At 44.3% G+C, this 16,732-nt stretch overlaps 2 protein-coding genes across 4 annotated transcripts in view; one reads left to right on the forward strand and one right to left on the reverse strand.

Moving 5' to 3' along the window:
- The window catches only part of LOC309889474 (very low-density lipoprotein receptor-like), a gene marked incomplete at both ends in the record, with an annotated part of 519,757 nt that overhangs the window by 221,178 nt on the left and 281,847 nt on the right, over nucleotides 1-16,732 (reverse strand). The gene's annotated exons all lie outside the window — the stretch shown is intronic.
- LOC309889430 (kinesin-like protein KIF2A) overlaps nucleotides 1-16,732 on the forward strand; it is a gene marked incomplete at both ends in the record, with an annotated part of 127,001 nt that overhangs the window by 98,508 nt on the left and 11,761 nt on the right. For 2 of the 3 annotated variants that reach the window (XM_082782266.1, XM_082782267.1), the window contains 3 exons: nucleotides 906-973; nucleotides 6,803-6,953; nucleotides 8,532-8,633. In XM_082782266.1, the coding sequence (XP_082638392.1) occupies nucleotides 906-973; nucleotides 6,803-6,953; nucleotides 8,532-8,633 (321 nt within the window). Of the gene's footprint in view, nucleotides 1-905; nucleotides 974-5,833; nucleotides 5,948-6,802; nucleotides 6,954-8,531; nucleotides 8,634-16,732 lie in introns of all 3 variants that reach the window. The other variant, XM_082782265.1, reaches the window with a different exon arrangement.

Consider the following 16,732-nt stretch of genomic DNA (forward strand, 5'->3'; position numbering starts at 1 on the left):
AGGATTATCTAATCTTCATCAGTTTCAGTCTCCTGATGCTGTGCTGCCAGCAAAAATGGTAGAGTTTAGGATCATAGAGATGTTTTTCCTGGGTAGTGCCTCTATGACTCTCCTGAAAGGAGCAGAGATTAAAAAAATGGACTACTGAGAGAAGCTAGGACAAATCATGATGCCACTGTTGCATGATCACTGTTTTTATTTTTGCTGAGTGTTGAAAAGAAGGTGAGATCTTCAGGGTATTTTATTTAACTGGAAAAAGAAAGACTTACAGATCCCAGATATGTCTGATAATAATTTATCTATCAAGTGTTATTTACAGATAATTTCTAGTTCAGAAAAAGAAAACATCTTTATTTAGGAAAATACCTAAACACATGCTTATCTTTAATATCATTAAGTACAGTTTTGGACTATAGCCAACAAACAGATCTCTTAATCAGTATGCAGTCTGCTTGAATGGAGAACAGCTTTTGAAGATGCATATATAAAAATAATATCTGGTAATCATATGCAGGATGCATTAGACTTATTTTCTACTGAGTTGCATATTTCCTGTTTGAGGAGCCTTATTTTTTCAGTTAGAGTTTTGCATTTACATATTATGCTACCAAGCTGTCAGATGTCGGAAATTGACTGAAATTTCCATGAATTCTTAATGTGTCAGGTATGGTTAAAAAAAAAAAAGAAAAAAAAAAGGTTTGACTTGACAGACTTGACATCTGTTCTTGAGGTGTCATTGTATTGGGACAGCTGAACAGAGTAGATTTTTTTGTAGATCTCAAATGAAACGGGATTAAAAAAAAAAAACACAAACAAAACACAACAAAAAAAAACCTTTATTTAACTTCATCTACCCCCTTTTCTTAATGTGTGCAAATTATTAATGTGTGGCTTGTTTTCTGCAGATTGCTACAATTTCTCCAGGGATGGCATCATGTGAAAACACTCTAAATACATTGAGATATGCAAATAGGTATGGAAAATGTTATTGCTTGTAGCTATCCTGGCTGTTGATCACTGGAGTTTAGAATACTGTTGTTCCATGATGTGTAATTGTTTCAGCCATTTATTTAGTCATTTTTTACAACCATTACAGTAGAATCAGTAGAAACTGCATTTAAGCCATTATCATAGAATCATGATAGAATGATTTGGGTTGGAAGGGACCTCAAAGATCATCTTGTTCCAACCTCCCCTTGCCATAGGCAGGGACATTACCCACTAGATCAGGTTGCTCAGGGCTTCACTGAACCTGATCTTGAACACCTCCAGGGATGGGGCATCCCACAACCTCTCTGGGCAACCTGTTCCAGTGCCTCACCACCCTCTGAGTGAAAAATTCCTTTCTAACCTCTAATCTAAATCTCCCCTCTTTTAGTTTAAAACCATTCCCCTTTGCCCTGTCATTATCTGACTGAGCAAAGAGTCACTCTGCATCTTTTTTATAAGTCCCCTTTAAGTACTGAAAGGCTGTAATGAGGTCGCCTCAGAGCCTTCATTTCTGTAGGCTGAAAAACCCCAGCTCTCTCAGCCTTTCATCGTAGGAGAGGCGCTCCAGCCCTCTGATCATCTTTGTGGCCCTCCTCTGGACCCGCTCTAACAGATCCACATCCTTCTTGTGCTGGGGGCTTCAGACCTGGATGCAATACTCCAAGTGGGGCCTCACAAGGGCAGAGTAGAGGGGGACAATCAGCCCCCTTGACCTGCTGGCTACTCCTCTTTTGATGCAGCCCAGGATGCAGTTGGCCTTTTGGGCTGCAAACGTGCACTGCTGGCTCATGTCAAGCTTATCATCCATCAGAAACCTCAAGTCCTTCTCTGAAGGGCTAGTCTCAATGAGTTCTTTCTCCCAGTCTGTACTCATGTCCGGGATTGCCCTGGCCCAGGTGCAGGACCTTGCACTTGGCCTTATTGAACCTCATTAGGTTCATGTGGGCCGAATTCACAAGCTTGTCCAGGTCCCTTTGGATGGCATCTCATCCTTCTATTGTATCAACCACACCACTCAGCTTAGTGTCATCTGCAAACTTGCTGAGGATGCACTTGATCCCACTATGTCATTGATAAAGATATTAAAAAGTACCTGTCCCAGGAAAGACCCCTGAGGGACAACACTCATCACTGGCCTCCACTTGGATATAGATATCATAGAAATCATAGAAACGCAAGGTTGGAAAGGACCTACAAGTTCATCTAGTCCAACCGTCCTCCTGTCACCAATACTAAACTATTAAATCATCTCTTGTAGCACCTGGCGGTGCTTCTTGAACACCACCAGGGATAGTGACTCCGCCACCTCCCTGGACAGTCTGTTCCAGTGCCTGACCACTCTTTGAGAGAAAAGGTTTTTCATGATATCTAATCTAAACCTCCCCTGGTGCAACTTGTGGTCATTTCCTCGAGTCCTAAGTCCTAATAGAGCCATTGACCACCAGTATCTGTGTTTGACCTTCAAGCCAATTCCTTATCCACTGAACGGTCCACCCATCAAATCTATATCTCGCCAATTTGGAGACCAGGATGTCATATAGGTCCATGTCAAAGGCCTTGCAGAAGTCCAGGTAGATGACATTGGTCAGTCTTCCTTTGTCACCTGATGCAGTCACTCAATTGTAGAAAGCCACCAGACTGGTCAGGCAGGATTTGCCCTTGGTGAAGCCGTGCTGGCTGTCTCAGATCACCTCTTCTTGCATGTGCCTCGACACTACTTCCAGGAGGATCTTTTCCACAATCTTGCCAGGCACAAAGGTGAGGCTCACCAGAGGTGGTTATAGTCTGCAGTGCAAGGAGTATGGAAGACGCCACTATTAGTTTTGCCCCTGCTCTGGAGGCATCTCCAGATTCCCTAGAGTGCTGGCTGAGATACCTTCCAAAAAGCACAGAATCACAGAATGGGTGGGAGTGAAAGGGACCTCTGAAGATCATCTAGTCCAACCCCCCTGCTGAGCAGGATCACCTAGAGCACGTTGCGCAGGATGGCATCCAGGCAGGTTTTGAATATCTCCAGAGAAGGAGACTCCACAACCTCTCTGGGCAATCTGTTTTCTGTCACCCTCACGGTAAAGAAGTGCCCTCTCATATTCAGATGGAACTTCCTGTGTTTAAGTCTGTGCCTGTTGCCTCTTATCCTATCACTGGGCACTACTAAACCATCTGGCCCCATCCTCTTGACACCCTCCCCTCAGATATTTATGCACATTGATAAGATCCCCTCTTGGTCTTCTCTTCTCCAGGCTAAACAGGCCCAGTTCTCTCAGCCTGTCCTCGAATGACAGGTGCTCCAGTCCTCTAGTCATCTTCATAGCCCTCCTCTGGACTCGCTCCAGTAGTTCTATGTCCCTCTTGTTCTGGGGCGCCCAGAACTGGACACGATACTCCAGACATGGCCTCACCAGGGCCGAGTAGAGGGGGAGGATCACCTCCCTTGACCTGCTGGCAACACTCTTCTGAATGCAGCCCAGGATACCGTTGGCCTCCTTGGCCACAAGGGCACATTGCCGACTCATGGTCAGCCTGATGTCCACCAGGACTCCCAGGACTCTCTCTGCAGAGCTGCTCTCCAGCAGGTCACTCCCCAGCCTGTACCGGTGCTTGGGGTTATTCCTCCCTAGGTGCAGGACCCTGCACTTGCCCCTGTTGAACTTCATGAGGTTCCTCTCGGCCGATCCCTGCAGCCTGTTGCTATCCCTCTGAACGGCAGCACAGCCCTCTTGGGTATCCACTACTCCTCCGAACTTTGTGTCATCAGCAAACTTGCTGAAGGTGCACTCTGTTCCATCGTCCAGGTCACTGATTAATGTTGAAAAAGACTGGACCCAGTACTGACCCCTGGGGGACACTGCTAGCTACAGGCCTCCAACTAATTTCTGCATCACTAAGCACAACCCTCTGAGTTCTGCCATCCAGCCAATTATCAATCCAACTCACTGTCCACTCATCTAGGCTGCACTTCCTGAGCTTGTCTATGAGGATGTTATGGAAGACAGTGTCAAAAGCCTTGCTGAAGTCAAGGTAGACCACACCCACCACTTTCCCCTCATCTACCCAGTTAGTAATCTCATTGAAGTGTAGCAGACTGGTCAAAAATGACTTTCCCTTGCTGAATCCATGCTGACTATAATGTGCTTTTTCATCCTGTTAGCATGCTGTTGCCAGCCTATTTGATGTATATCTGCTAGCTTATTTTTATCAAAATTCTGCAGTTGCTGTGTCCCAGCTTTTGTACTTTCTAACTATAAGCAAATATCTGAGACACCTAAGTAAAATCTGGCTAATCCAGCAGTGACTTTATAATATACATACAGAAATAAGCATCTCCAGAGGCTGAGTCAGCACCTCTGAGACCTGTACTACTCTCTGAAAGCGTTAGCCTATCTTCAGCAATTGTAAAAGGAGCCTTTTCCAGATGCAGTTCTGCTTAATTTCACATAGATGGGGCAATCTTGTGTGTGCTGCAGTGAGAGTTGCTACAGTTTTCCAGCAAGACCTGGAGTTCACAAAGCTAGCACCTAGGCCATCAGTAATCCTGCTGTGTTTTTTTTGTTTGTTTGTTTTGTTTGATTGTTTGTTTGTTTGTTTGTTTGTTTTTGTTTTTGTTTTTTGTTTTTGTTTTTGTGTGTGTGCGTGTTTTGTTTTGTTTTTCTGGAAAAGGCTACCACCTATTGGTCTGGAATCGGATTTTCTTGCCCAAATGAAAGATAAGGGCAAAATTGTGTCTGCTTCTGTTTGTCTGGGCACTCCTTACTGTCACTAATGGGCAAAAAGGGCTGCTATAAAAGCTTATCACCAGTTCCTCTTGGAATCTGAATTTGCCCCTGAATCAAGGGAATTAGTAGCAAGCCTGTCTGGCTTGGACTGGTCTGTGTAATTTCCTTCCTTGTGAAAATGAGGCATCTAGTCTAGTCCCCTGTATTAATGTAAAGGAGGGAGTTTTGTGTTCATGAAGACATATTGGATCTTCCTGTCCCTTATAGCCTACGCATTGCTGAAATCACTCCAGAAAAAGACACTGCAGAAAAATTAAATACAAAAACAGTTGTGCTGAATCTGTTTCTTCATCTTGGTATCACTTTTGTATGTTGTTACAGGGTGTTGTGGTTTAGCCAGGCAAGCAGCAAAGCACTACACAGCTGTTTGCTCACGCCCCCCCCCCCCCCAGTGGGACAGGGGAGATAATTGGGAAGAAAAAAAGGTAAAAGCTGATGAGTTGAAATACAGTTTAGTATGAGATAAAAGGAAGAGAAATAATAATAGTAATAATGATGATAATAAAAATAATAATAGAACATACAAAGCATGTGATGCGCAATGCAATTGCTCACCACCTGCCAACCAATGCCCAGACAGCAGCCTCTTCCCCTGCCCAGACAGCCCCCCAGGTTTATTGTTCAGCATGGAGTCATAAAGTATATGATATCCTTTTGGCTACTGTCCTCCATCTCCAAGGCAACTATGCCAAAAGTCCACCAGTACCCTTTTGGGTACTTGAAGTTGAGGTGGTTTTACTCAGGTGGGCAGCCAAGCTCCACCTAAGCCACTGCAGCCATTACTCAGACATTATTTACTGCACTAACTAAATTTTGGAATTACTCTTCTGAAAACATTGCTATTGTATTCTCCTGCAGATTAGTAGTGCTGTTTTTTTCCAGGTCTGTTAGTGACCTTTATTTGCAGAAAGTTTAAGTAAGTTGATGCTTTTATTTGTGTTTTAATTTAAACATAATTTATTAGGTTTTTAAACTATAAAAGAAGAATACTTAAGAAAGAGTTGTCATTTTAACTGTGTTTATGAGGTCATTTTTTCTTAATTTGATGCTGTATTTTGTTACTGCAGAGTAAAGGAATTTGGAATTAGTCCTTCGGACATTCCCTTCTCACAGGGTAGTGGCAGTCGCTCTGATCTCTCTCCTTCCTATGAGTATGATGACGTTTCTCCTTCAGTCACCAGGTCTACTTTATTCTATACATCAAATCTTTATTTTGAAGTTTTTATTTTATCTATGTATTTTTACAGACCAACCTTTCACATTATTCCCCTTACCTTGAATCATGCACTTTTTTTTTTTTTTAATTTTGTTTGGCAGGTGATGGTTCTGCATGATCTTCAGTCATCTTCCCAGTACTTTGTTCATCCTCCTTAAACATCTACCCTTTGTATCCAGGCTTGCTATTTTCCTTCATACATTTAAAAAATAGAAAAGAAAAGAAAAGAAAAGAAAAGAAAAGAAAAGAAAAGAAAAGAAAAGAAAAGAAAAGAAAAGAAAAGAAAAGAAAAGAAAAGAAAAGAAAAGAAAAGAAAAGAAAAGAAAATGGTGATGTCACCTTTGTATATTTAGTGAACCAAATCTGACAAGTCTGTTTAAGATATTTTTGCCTTTGAAATTATCTTAGTTTAAGGTTATATTCATTATTATTTCTTTAAAACACAGATGGGTGCACAGAAAAAAGAAAAATGGTCAAGTTTTGGGCATTGAATGAACTTTTCTATCATATATTATTTACTGTTAAGGAGTTCATGTTGAGGAGATTTTTGCCCTCAGCATTTTAATGAGTAGTAAGATTTCATTTTAAAAATTACTTTTGTTAGAAAATGGACTTCGATCCAATTTAGTTGAAACTGAATGGTCCATGGTTTTTACAAGTTGGACTAATGTCTTCTTGGCACATTAAATTTGTGAAGGTAGCATCATCATCCATGTTAAATGAATTAAATTGTATATAAACCCATAGAGATTTATTTTTGGTGGTAGCTACTTTGCACAGGAAGTTATTAATTTGAAAATGAAATATTTTCTGATTGTAGGGTGAAGGAGCTGACAGTTGATACTAGTGCTACAGGGGATATCCGTCCCATTATACACCACACTCACAATCAGATTGATGACTTGGGCACGCAGTGGAGCATGGGGAGCTCTCCTCAGAGAGATGATCTCAAACTGCTATGTGAACAAAATGTGAGTAGTTTACAGCATTATATGTAAAGAGATGAAAATAAATACCATGGTAGAAAAAAAAAAACACAACAGAGCAATGTATATTTATAGCCTGTAATCAGTATAATTAAGTATATACAACATGCATCTTCACCATCTCACTTTATAGTTCATTCCCATACAGGATTTAAAAAGAAAAAGGTTTCTTGAAGGGTGAGAGGAGTATGTTTTATTTTTCTTTATCTTTCTCACTGATTAGGATTTTAAATGTCTAGAAAGTGTCTAGGCACTGATGTTTTTAGGTATGCATATTTTCCAGTATAGCTTCATCTTGCATTAGACAGTTAGAAGTATCCTTTGTATGTTTTATTTAAAACACTTGTGGTTTTGAGCATTATTTTCCATGCATCCAACACCCATTTCAAGTGAGTTTGCCTTTCTATGCATTTAGGAATCTGGCTGCCCATCATTCCTCTTACAGACATCCTGATTTTCATGGAGTGAAACTCCAGTGCCCTGTTTGGGGGAGAACCACACCACGTTCCCAAAATGTCTCCTTGGACTGAACGAGTAGGGAGCTGGGGCTGAAAGGCATCTTCCAAAGGACATTTTTCCCTCACTGTTAATTATCAGCAATTGTCCTGGTTCCTTAAATGTTCGATAGGGATTAAAACTCAGTTTGTGAAAAGTCGGTGAAAGATAGAAAAGAAAAATCTATACTATCCTAATGTATTTTTCTCAAGATTCTCTTCCTTCTCAAACACTTCTTCGTGGTCTTTGCTGTATTTCTCTCATTTTAGTAATGGGCTCTAGAACATGCTATGTAATTCTGAGTTTCCCACTGGACAGACAGATATTCTTTCATATAACATTTTTTCATTGTTCATGTGGAATTCAATTAAGCTTTACAATGTATATTTTAAAAGATTTCAAAGGTGTGGTATAAGGAACCATAATGTCTTGCTAAAAAATAAATTGCAAACTATCTAGTGCTTTCCCCTTTGATTGTTGATTATTGTCTACAGAAGTCCTGTTTGTTCCAGTTTGTAAATCTATGCTGTGCATTCTTCTAATGTATTAATTACTATGTATTTTTTAGATTTTTCACTTTAGGTTTATTTTTTTTTTCTAAGTATGACTTTAATTTTGATTTCCTGAAATGTATTGAATGTGTTCTCTTTTCTGAAAATTATCGTCTGTCTTTTGTGGCACGCACAACAAAGGCCCTGACAGAAAACCTAGTTTTCTGTAGGTGTTAAAACCTACTAAAAATTACCATTATTCCCTTGTTACTTTGTCTTCCCACTATTTTAACTAATTCTTCTAATGTGGAATATTCTGTTTTCCAGTATTCACAAGGATGAGTGGCTGGAAATATTTAATGAATATGAACTAAATTTAACTCTGTTAACATTTTTATTTTTATTGCCCTCTCCCCTCATTTCTGGAGGTTTTTATGTCAGAAGTATAAAATTCTATTTTTGACAAGCTCTGCTTTATGCATATTTCTTTTCATGCTCTGTGATAGGATGGAACATATTCAGTATATTTCCTGTAGCCACAGTTCTTTCCAGACTAACAAGCTTTTATTGTTTTTAGGAAGAGGAAGTTTCTCCACAATTGTTTACTTTTCATGAAGCTGTGTCACAAATGGTAGAAATGGAAGAACAAGTAGTAGAAGACCACAGGGCTGTCTTCCAGGTAAAGGATGGAGCTTTGCTTTGTTTTATCCTAATCCAGGAATTCAGATTTTCCCAAGTAAAGCACATATCCCGCATATAATGCAGGATATCATCTGGTCATTCCTCTGCAGTTAGGGTTTTCTAAATTGTTTTATTACACTAACCCCATTGTAGCAAACAAATAGGGACAGATGTTTAGATCTCATAACCACTAATCTTCATCCCCAGGATGAAAGAGAAGCATGTTTTTCTATCATCCCAGAAATCTAGTAAAAATGTCTTTTCTTTCTTTCCTTTTTTTTTCTTCTCACAAGCATTCCTAAATAGACTGTTCACTCTAAGAAAAGTTGCTATTTTCTTCTTACTACTGAGATATTTTCTGTTTTAGTCCTTTTCCAGCATTAGCGACTGTGTTTTTTCTAGTTGCAGGAAGTTCATTCAGATTGGTCTTGAACTTTTCATTTCTATGATTCATTCTATGATTCTATGATTTCATTGTCTAATCTATGCCAGTATTCCTATTTCAAAGCTGGAAATTAATAGTAATGTCTCTATCAGAACCATTTCTGTTGACAGTTTGGTCATCTCCCTCTGAGATCCAGAAGAGACATATTTTTCTAACTGCCTGTTTGCTTCCTTTTTACAGATACATAAAGGTTTTCATTCTAGTCAGGGTCTTTGGAAGGAATACTGCCAGTAGTGCAATGCTGGTCAGTGCCATGGATCCTTTTACATTCACAAAACAAATTGTAATAATAAGTATGAATTACTAGTTTTCAGAAGGAAATGTGAGTTGCTTCTGTTCATAACCTAAGAGTCTTTAGGCAGGCTGTCCGTTTGGCATGTCTACTGCAAGAGAATAGCAGAACATTAAACCTGTAGGGAATACACAGATCTCCTAATGTAGGCATCAAACTTAATGGAACATTGATGTGTATTCATGCAATATAGTAAGATACTAAATAAAACATTTTACAACAGATGTAGAGATTTAGTTCACAGAATCACAGAATTTCCTAGGTTGGAAGAGACCTCAAGGTCATCGAGTCCAACCTCCAACCTAACGCTAACAGCCCTCCACTAAACCATATCCCTAAGCTCTACATCTAAACGTCTTTTGAAGACTTCCAGGGATGGTGACTCCACCACTTCCCTGGGCAGCCTGTTCCAGTGCCTAACAACCCTTTCAGTGAAGAAGTTCTTCCTAACATCTAACCTAAAACTCCCCTGGCTCAACTTAAACCCATTCCCCCTCGTCCTGTCACCAGGCACGTGGGAGAACAGGCCAACCCCCACCTCGCTACAGCCTCCCTTGAGGTACCTAAAAAGAGCGATAAGGTCACCCCTGAGCCTCCTCTTCTCCAGGCTGAACAAGCCCAGCTCCCTCAGCCGCTCCTCGTAGGACTTGTTCTCCAGGCCCCTCACCAGCTTCGTCGCCCTTCTCTGGACTCGCTCAAGCACCTCGATGTCCTTCTTGTAGCGAGGGGCCCAAAACTGAACACAGTACTCGAGGTGCGGCCTCACCAGAGCTGAGTACAGGGGGACGATCACCTCCCTAGCCCTGCTGGTCACACTGTTCCTAATACAAGCCAGGATGCCGTTGGCCTTCTTGGCCACCTGAGCACGCTGCTGGCTCATATTCAGCCGACTATCAACCATCACTCCCAGGTCCTTCTCTGCCTGGCAGCTTTCCAACCATTCCTCTCCCAGTCTGTAGCTCTGCTTGGGGTTATTGCGCCCCAGGTGCAGGACCCGGCACTTGGCCTTGTTAAACTTCATGCAGTTGACCTCAGCCCATCGGTGCAGCCTATCCAGATCCTCCTGCAGAGCTTTCCTACCCTCAAGCAGATCGACACACGCACCTAACTTGGTGTCATCTGCGAACTTACTGAGGGTGCACTCGATGCCCTCGTCCAGATCATAAATGAAGATATTAAAGAGGACCGGCCCCAGCACCGAGCCCTGGGGGACGCCACTAGTGACTGGCCTCCAACTGGACTTGGCTCCATTCACGACTCTTTGGGCCCGGCTATCCAGCCAGTTTCTAACCCAACGAAGCGTGCGCCAGTCCAAGCCAAGAGCAGCCAGTTTCTTGAGGAGAATGCTGTGGGAAACAGTGTCAAAAGCCTTGCTGAAGTCAAGGTAGACCACATCCACAGCCTTTCCCTCATCCACCCAGCGCGTCACTCTGTCATAGAAGGAGATCAGATTCGTCAGGCATGACCTGCCTTTCATAAAGCCATGCTGACTGGGCCTGATCGCCTGCTTCCCCTTCAAGTGCTGCATGATGACTCTCAGGAGGATCTGCTCCATGAGCTTTCCTGGCACTGAGGTCAAACTGACAGGCCTGTAGTTTCCCGGGTCTGCCCTCCGGCCCTTCTTGTAGATGGGCGTCACGTTTGCTAGCCGCCAGTCGATTGGGACCTCCCCCGATAGCCAGGACTGTTGATAAATGATGGACAGTGGCTTGGCCAGCTCCTCTGCCAGTTCCCTCAGTACCCTTGGGTGGATCCCATCCGGCCCCATCGACTTGTGCACATCTAAGTGCCGTAGCAGGTCACCAACCAGTTCTTCATGGATAATGAGGGCCACATCCTGTTCCCCATCCCCTTCCACCAGCTCAGGGTACTGGGTATCCAGAGAACATCCGGTATTGCCGCTAAAGACTGAGGCAAAGAAGGCATTGAGCACCTCCGCCTTTTCCTCATCTCTTGTAACTAAGTTTCCCCCCGCATCCAGTAAAGGATGGAGATTCTCCTTAGTCCTCCTTTTTGTGTTGATGTATTTATAGAAACGTTTTTTGTTATCTTTAACGGCAGTAGCCAGATTGAGCTCCAGATGAGCTTTGGCCTTCCTAATTTTGTCCCTGCACAGCCTCGCTACTTCTTTAAAGTCCTCCTTAGTGGCCTGCCCACTTTTCCAAAGCTTATAAACCCTCTTTTTCCTCCTAAGATCAAGCCACAATTCTCTGTTGAGCCAGGCCGGTCTTCTTCCCCGCCAGCTCGTCTTTGGGCACGTGGGGACAGACCGTTCCTGCGCCATGAAGACTTCCCTCTTGAAGATCGCCCAGCCTTCCTGGACCCCTCTGCCCTTCAGAACCGCCTCCCAAGGGACTCCACCAACCAGTGTCCTGAGCAGTTCAAAGTCAGCCCTCCGAAAGTCCAATACAGCGGTTTTACTGGTCCCCTTCCTGGCCTCGCCAAGAATAGTGAACTCCACCATTGCGTGGTCACTCTGCCCGAGACAGCTCCCGACGATCACGTCCTCCACCAGTCCTTCTCTGTTTGTGAAGAGAAGGTCTAGCGGGGCACCTCCCCTGGTAGGCTCACTAACCAGCTGTGTCAGGAAGCTATCTTCCATGCTCTCCAGAAACCTCCTAGACTGCTTTCTCAGGGCTGTGTTGTGCTTCCAGGATATGTCAGGGAAGTTGAAGTCCCCCACGAGTACAAGAGCTGATGATTTTGCAACCTCTGTCAGCTGCCTGTAGAATTCCTCATCCGTCTCCTCATCCTGGTTCGGCGGTCTATAGCAGACCCCGACCAGGACACTAGCCTTGTTGTCCCTGCCGATCCTAACCCAAAGGGACTCGACCTTGTCATTCCCAACCTCGAGTTCTACAACCTCGAAAGACTCTCTAATATAGAGAGCCACACCACCACCCCTTCTATGCTGCCTGTCCCTTCTATAGAGCTTATAGCCAGGCATTGCAGCACTCCAGTCATGAGACTGGTCCCACCACGTCTCCGTGATGGCAACCAAGTCATAGCCTGCCTGCCGCACAATGGCTTCCAGCTCCTCCTGTTTGTTACCCATGCTGCGTGCATTGGTGTAGATGCACTTCAGCTGGGCCATTGCCTTATCCTCCGGCCTTGCCATTGTTCCCCCTGGCACAGCCCCAACAATCCTAGCCTCAGCCCCATCCCCCTTCCTACCTAGTTTAAAGCCCTCTCAATGAGCCCTGCCAGTTCCTGGCCCAGGATCCTTTTTCCCCTAAAAGATAGGGACCCGTCTGCGGCCATCAGGCCAGGTGCTGAGTAAAGTGCCCCATGATCAAAAAACCCAAGATTTCTGCGTTGGCACCAGCCCCGGAGCCACGTGTTTAACAGGTGGGCTTTCCGTGTCCTCTCTGAACCCCTCCCTGCCACCATAGGGATGGACGAAAACACCACCTGCACTCCCGCTCCATCCACTAACCGACCCATTCCCCTAAAGTCCCTTTTGATAGCCTTGAGGCTTCTCTCTTCGATGTTATCACTGCCCGCCTGGACTATCAAAAGGGGGTAGTAGTCAGAGGGGCGTACCAGGTTAGGAAGCTTCCTGGCAACGTCCCTGACCCTGGCCCCAGGGAGACAGCAGACTTCCCTACGGGTAGGGTCAGGCCGACAAATAGGGCCCTCTGTTCCCCTAAGAATCGAGTCACCAACAACAATAACCCTCCTGTCTTTCTTGGTGGAGGCAGTCCTGAGGCGCGGAGTCGACCTCCTCGCCCCAGGCATCCTCCTGGGAACATTTGCTACCTCTTCCTCACACACCGACCTCTCAATCTCTAGGGCCTCAAACCTGTTGTGTAAGGGCACCTGGGAAGGTGGGGCCGGAAGGGGAGAGCATCGCCTGCGATGTCGAGCAGGGACCTGTTTCCATTCCTCCTCAGCTCCCAGATCCCCTCCCTCTGCCCGATGGGGACAGGGCAGGGGGTCCGCCCCCATTTGGGGAGTCTCACCTCGGCACCTCCCCTTGAGGCCCTGCAGGGAGTTACTCCAGAAGTCTATCTCCCGCTCACACTCCCTGATGGCCTTCAACCTCTCCACCTCCTCCTTGAGCTCCGCCACCATGCGGACCAGATCATCCACCTGCTCGCACCTCACGCACGCAGTTTCTCTGCCTCCCGCCGATGGCAGCAACAGGCTCAGACACTCCATGCATCCGGTGACCTGAACTGCAGCATTTTTGAACGGGTAGTCGGTCTGCGTGTGTACCGACTTTCTGGAGAGCGCGCCGTGCCTGGTGGCGACCATTATCGCCTAGTTACGGCTGTTGTTAACGAGGTGTTGTTTGTGTGTAGGGGGAGCGCTCTGCCCTTCCTGCGCGAACTGCCACTCCCTTCTGACGCGCCACGCCCTGTTTGCCCGCCCTGGTCGCCGCGCTCCTGGTCGCTCGCGCTCCCTAAGGGCTGCTTTTGAATGGCTGGGGAGGGGGCGCTGCTGGCTCCGCCTTCGCCTCGTCAGCCTCCCTCACGAGGGCTGCCGGGTCCTGGCGGCTCCCTCAAGTAGGCTCGATGCCCTCAAGTAGGCTCGATGCCGGAAAAAATTAGCCCTGCCTGGCCCGATCCCCCGCTCCGCTGCAGAACGCGTCTGCCCCGGAGCCGATCGCCTCGGCAAATGGCAGTGAAATGGTGGTGGGTCCCGATTTAAATAGCCCGCCGCTGACGCTGCTGGCTCCGCCTTCGCCTCGTCAGCCTCCCTCACGAGAGGGAGTTATGTTATGAAACTAGTTATGAAACACTAGTCCCGAAACTAGTTATGTTATGAAACTAGTTATGAAACACTAGTCCCGAAGACACAAAAGTGTGAAAGTCTTATGCCATAGCTGTGTCCTAATGCTTGGGACTTCTAGAAAGACAAGTTGCATTAAAGATGTTATTGCCTCTGTGTGTCCATCTGACCTTCTGCTGGCGATTACTGCTGCTCACAGCAGTCACTAGAAGGAAATGTGTTTAAGCCTCAGCTCCCTTAGTTCACAGCATGGCTTGTTAGTTTATGCCATGGGTGGAGGTGGGCTGCACCAATACAAAATCTACAAGCTGTACCAGGCAGAAGTTGTTTTCTGTCAGCTTTCTTCTGGAAGCTGTTGATTCTGGGATATGAAATATCCTATCCTGACAAAAATGCCTAAAATACACCAATGGAATAAAGTGTGCTCTGGACATGTCTGTCTTCCTGTGATTCTTGAATGTATAAGTTTACATTATATGAGATGAATCCTGTCCTGATGTTAGCTCCATCTGTGCGAAAAAGCATACATGGTGTTTGGATGATGCTTTCGATATTACTTGGGCTACTGAGCACAAAGGGGAAGAGCTAATTTTAGCATTTCAGGCCCAGCATGCCTAGAACTGTCAGCTGCTTTCTCTTTTACAATCAAAGCATTTCTAATGAGATCAGTTCTCCTGATCTTAGCTTTGCATGGTTCTGTAAGCTTTAAGCTCTTGGTTGCATTCTTTGATGCAAGACTATTTTTTAAAATTCCTCTTTTTTGGTAATATTTGGAATGCAAAGGTGCCCAAGAGCTGGTTTAACCAACCTTTACAGTACTCTTGTCTATGTGGGGAGTTAGCACATGCAATAGAGAGTTTAAAATAGCTCTTCTTTTTCTCTCAAAACTGGTTTTGAGTATGGACAGAATTATCTTTGCTCCATGACTGCAATAACAACACCGGGATTGTAGTCAGTGGAAACCATCCTGAACTTAAAAATGAAGACTGACTTTAGAACCACATAATGTTATGTTTGCTGATATGGCTGTTATAATTAAGAAACTATGTAGAAAACACACAACTTTGCTGAATTGGGAATAAGGATTCATTTTAGGATTGAAATCTGTTATAATGAGGTGACTAGACAGTATAGAAATGTGGTCATCTTGAGAAAAGGAGTAATTCAGCTCTTTGTCATGAAACTAGTACCTTTGCTAATGCATTTCATAGAATCATAGAATGGTTTAGGTTTGTGGTAGTTTTACCCTACTGGGCAGCCAAACTCCACCGCAACTGCTCTCTTGCTCCTCCTCAGAAGAGGGGGGGTGGGAGAAGAAAGTATGCTGGAAAGAAAAAAAAAAGGCTCACAGGTTAAGATAACGATAATTTAATTAAAGGGAAAAGGAAGAGGAAAAAACAAAACAAAAACAAAAACAAAAACAAAAACAAAAAAACAACACACACACCAAAAAAAAAAAAAAAAAACAAAAAAAAAACAAGCAAAGGCTGCATGGAAGCACAGAGGGAAGGAAAAATGGAAAAATGTATTTTCTACTTCCATTCAATGAGTGATATTCGGCTACATCCTGCTACATCCCGGGAAGCAGGGCCTCAACATGCATAGCAGTTGTCTGGGAGCAATTGCTCTGCTCAGCAATAGAAAAAACATTAGGTGTGATACCAGTGCTGTTCTAGCTACAAGTGCAGAGCACAACACTGTATGGGTCACTACAGGAACAGTTAACTCCATCCCAGCCAGACCCAGCACAACCTCCGCCCCTTATTCCATAACATTTGTGTTACACTCAGGTTCCACATACTTTAGTATATTGGTATCACCAATATACTAAACCACTTATCACCACTGTTCCCTGTCCTTTAACAGATATATATAGGCACTTCTTTTCATTCTGTAGGCCTCTCCCAAAATGTCAATAAGAACTGTTGATGATTTAGGCTTCATCTACCAAAGTGATCACACAGGACAGTCAGAATAGGATTTCTGGATGCCAATGCCAGCTTAGCTCAAGTCGTTGCTGTACTTACCCAGTTCCTTGCGAAGCTGACCTGTTGTTGGTTCTGCAGTGTCTTCCTACAACACAGGGAAAGGAGGAGGTACCATTCCTGATATCATCCACAAACTGACTTCCAGAGGAGGAAAAAGAGAGAGTGTACTTGTTAATATTCTCCAAGAGATAGTTCTCAAAAGACACAGATGACAGTAATGCAGGGCCCAAATACCAGATTAGGCTCAAGGCCAGTGCTTTACAGAACAGCAAACTGAAAAAAAAAAACAAAACAGACACAGGCTTTAACAAACTCTCCAATCTGCTACAGAGTAAAAGGGAGAACATGGCAGATCACATAAAACAGTATGACATAGAAAAATATTAACAGCAATCCAGACAGCATTGTGACTACCAACTGTAAACTAAATTCTAATTGCAAGTTCCCTCTAAAGCACTCTGATCACATCTATTGTTATCTCAACCCTTCAAACCCAATGTTGGGCACCAGAAATGACTGTGGTGGTTTTACTCAGATGGGCAGCTGTGCTCCATCACAACTGCTCTCTCACTCCCCCTTCTCAAAGGGAAAGGGGAAGAAAATACAATGGAAAGGGCTCAAGGGTTGAGATAAGGACA

The sequence above is a fragment of the Aythya marila genome (assembly GCF_965140915.1).
Source record: "Aythya marila genome assembly, chromosome: W".
Lineage (NCBI taxonomy): Eukaryota > Metazoa > Chordata > Aves > Anseriformes > Anatidae > Aythya > Aythya marila.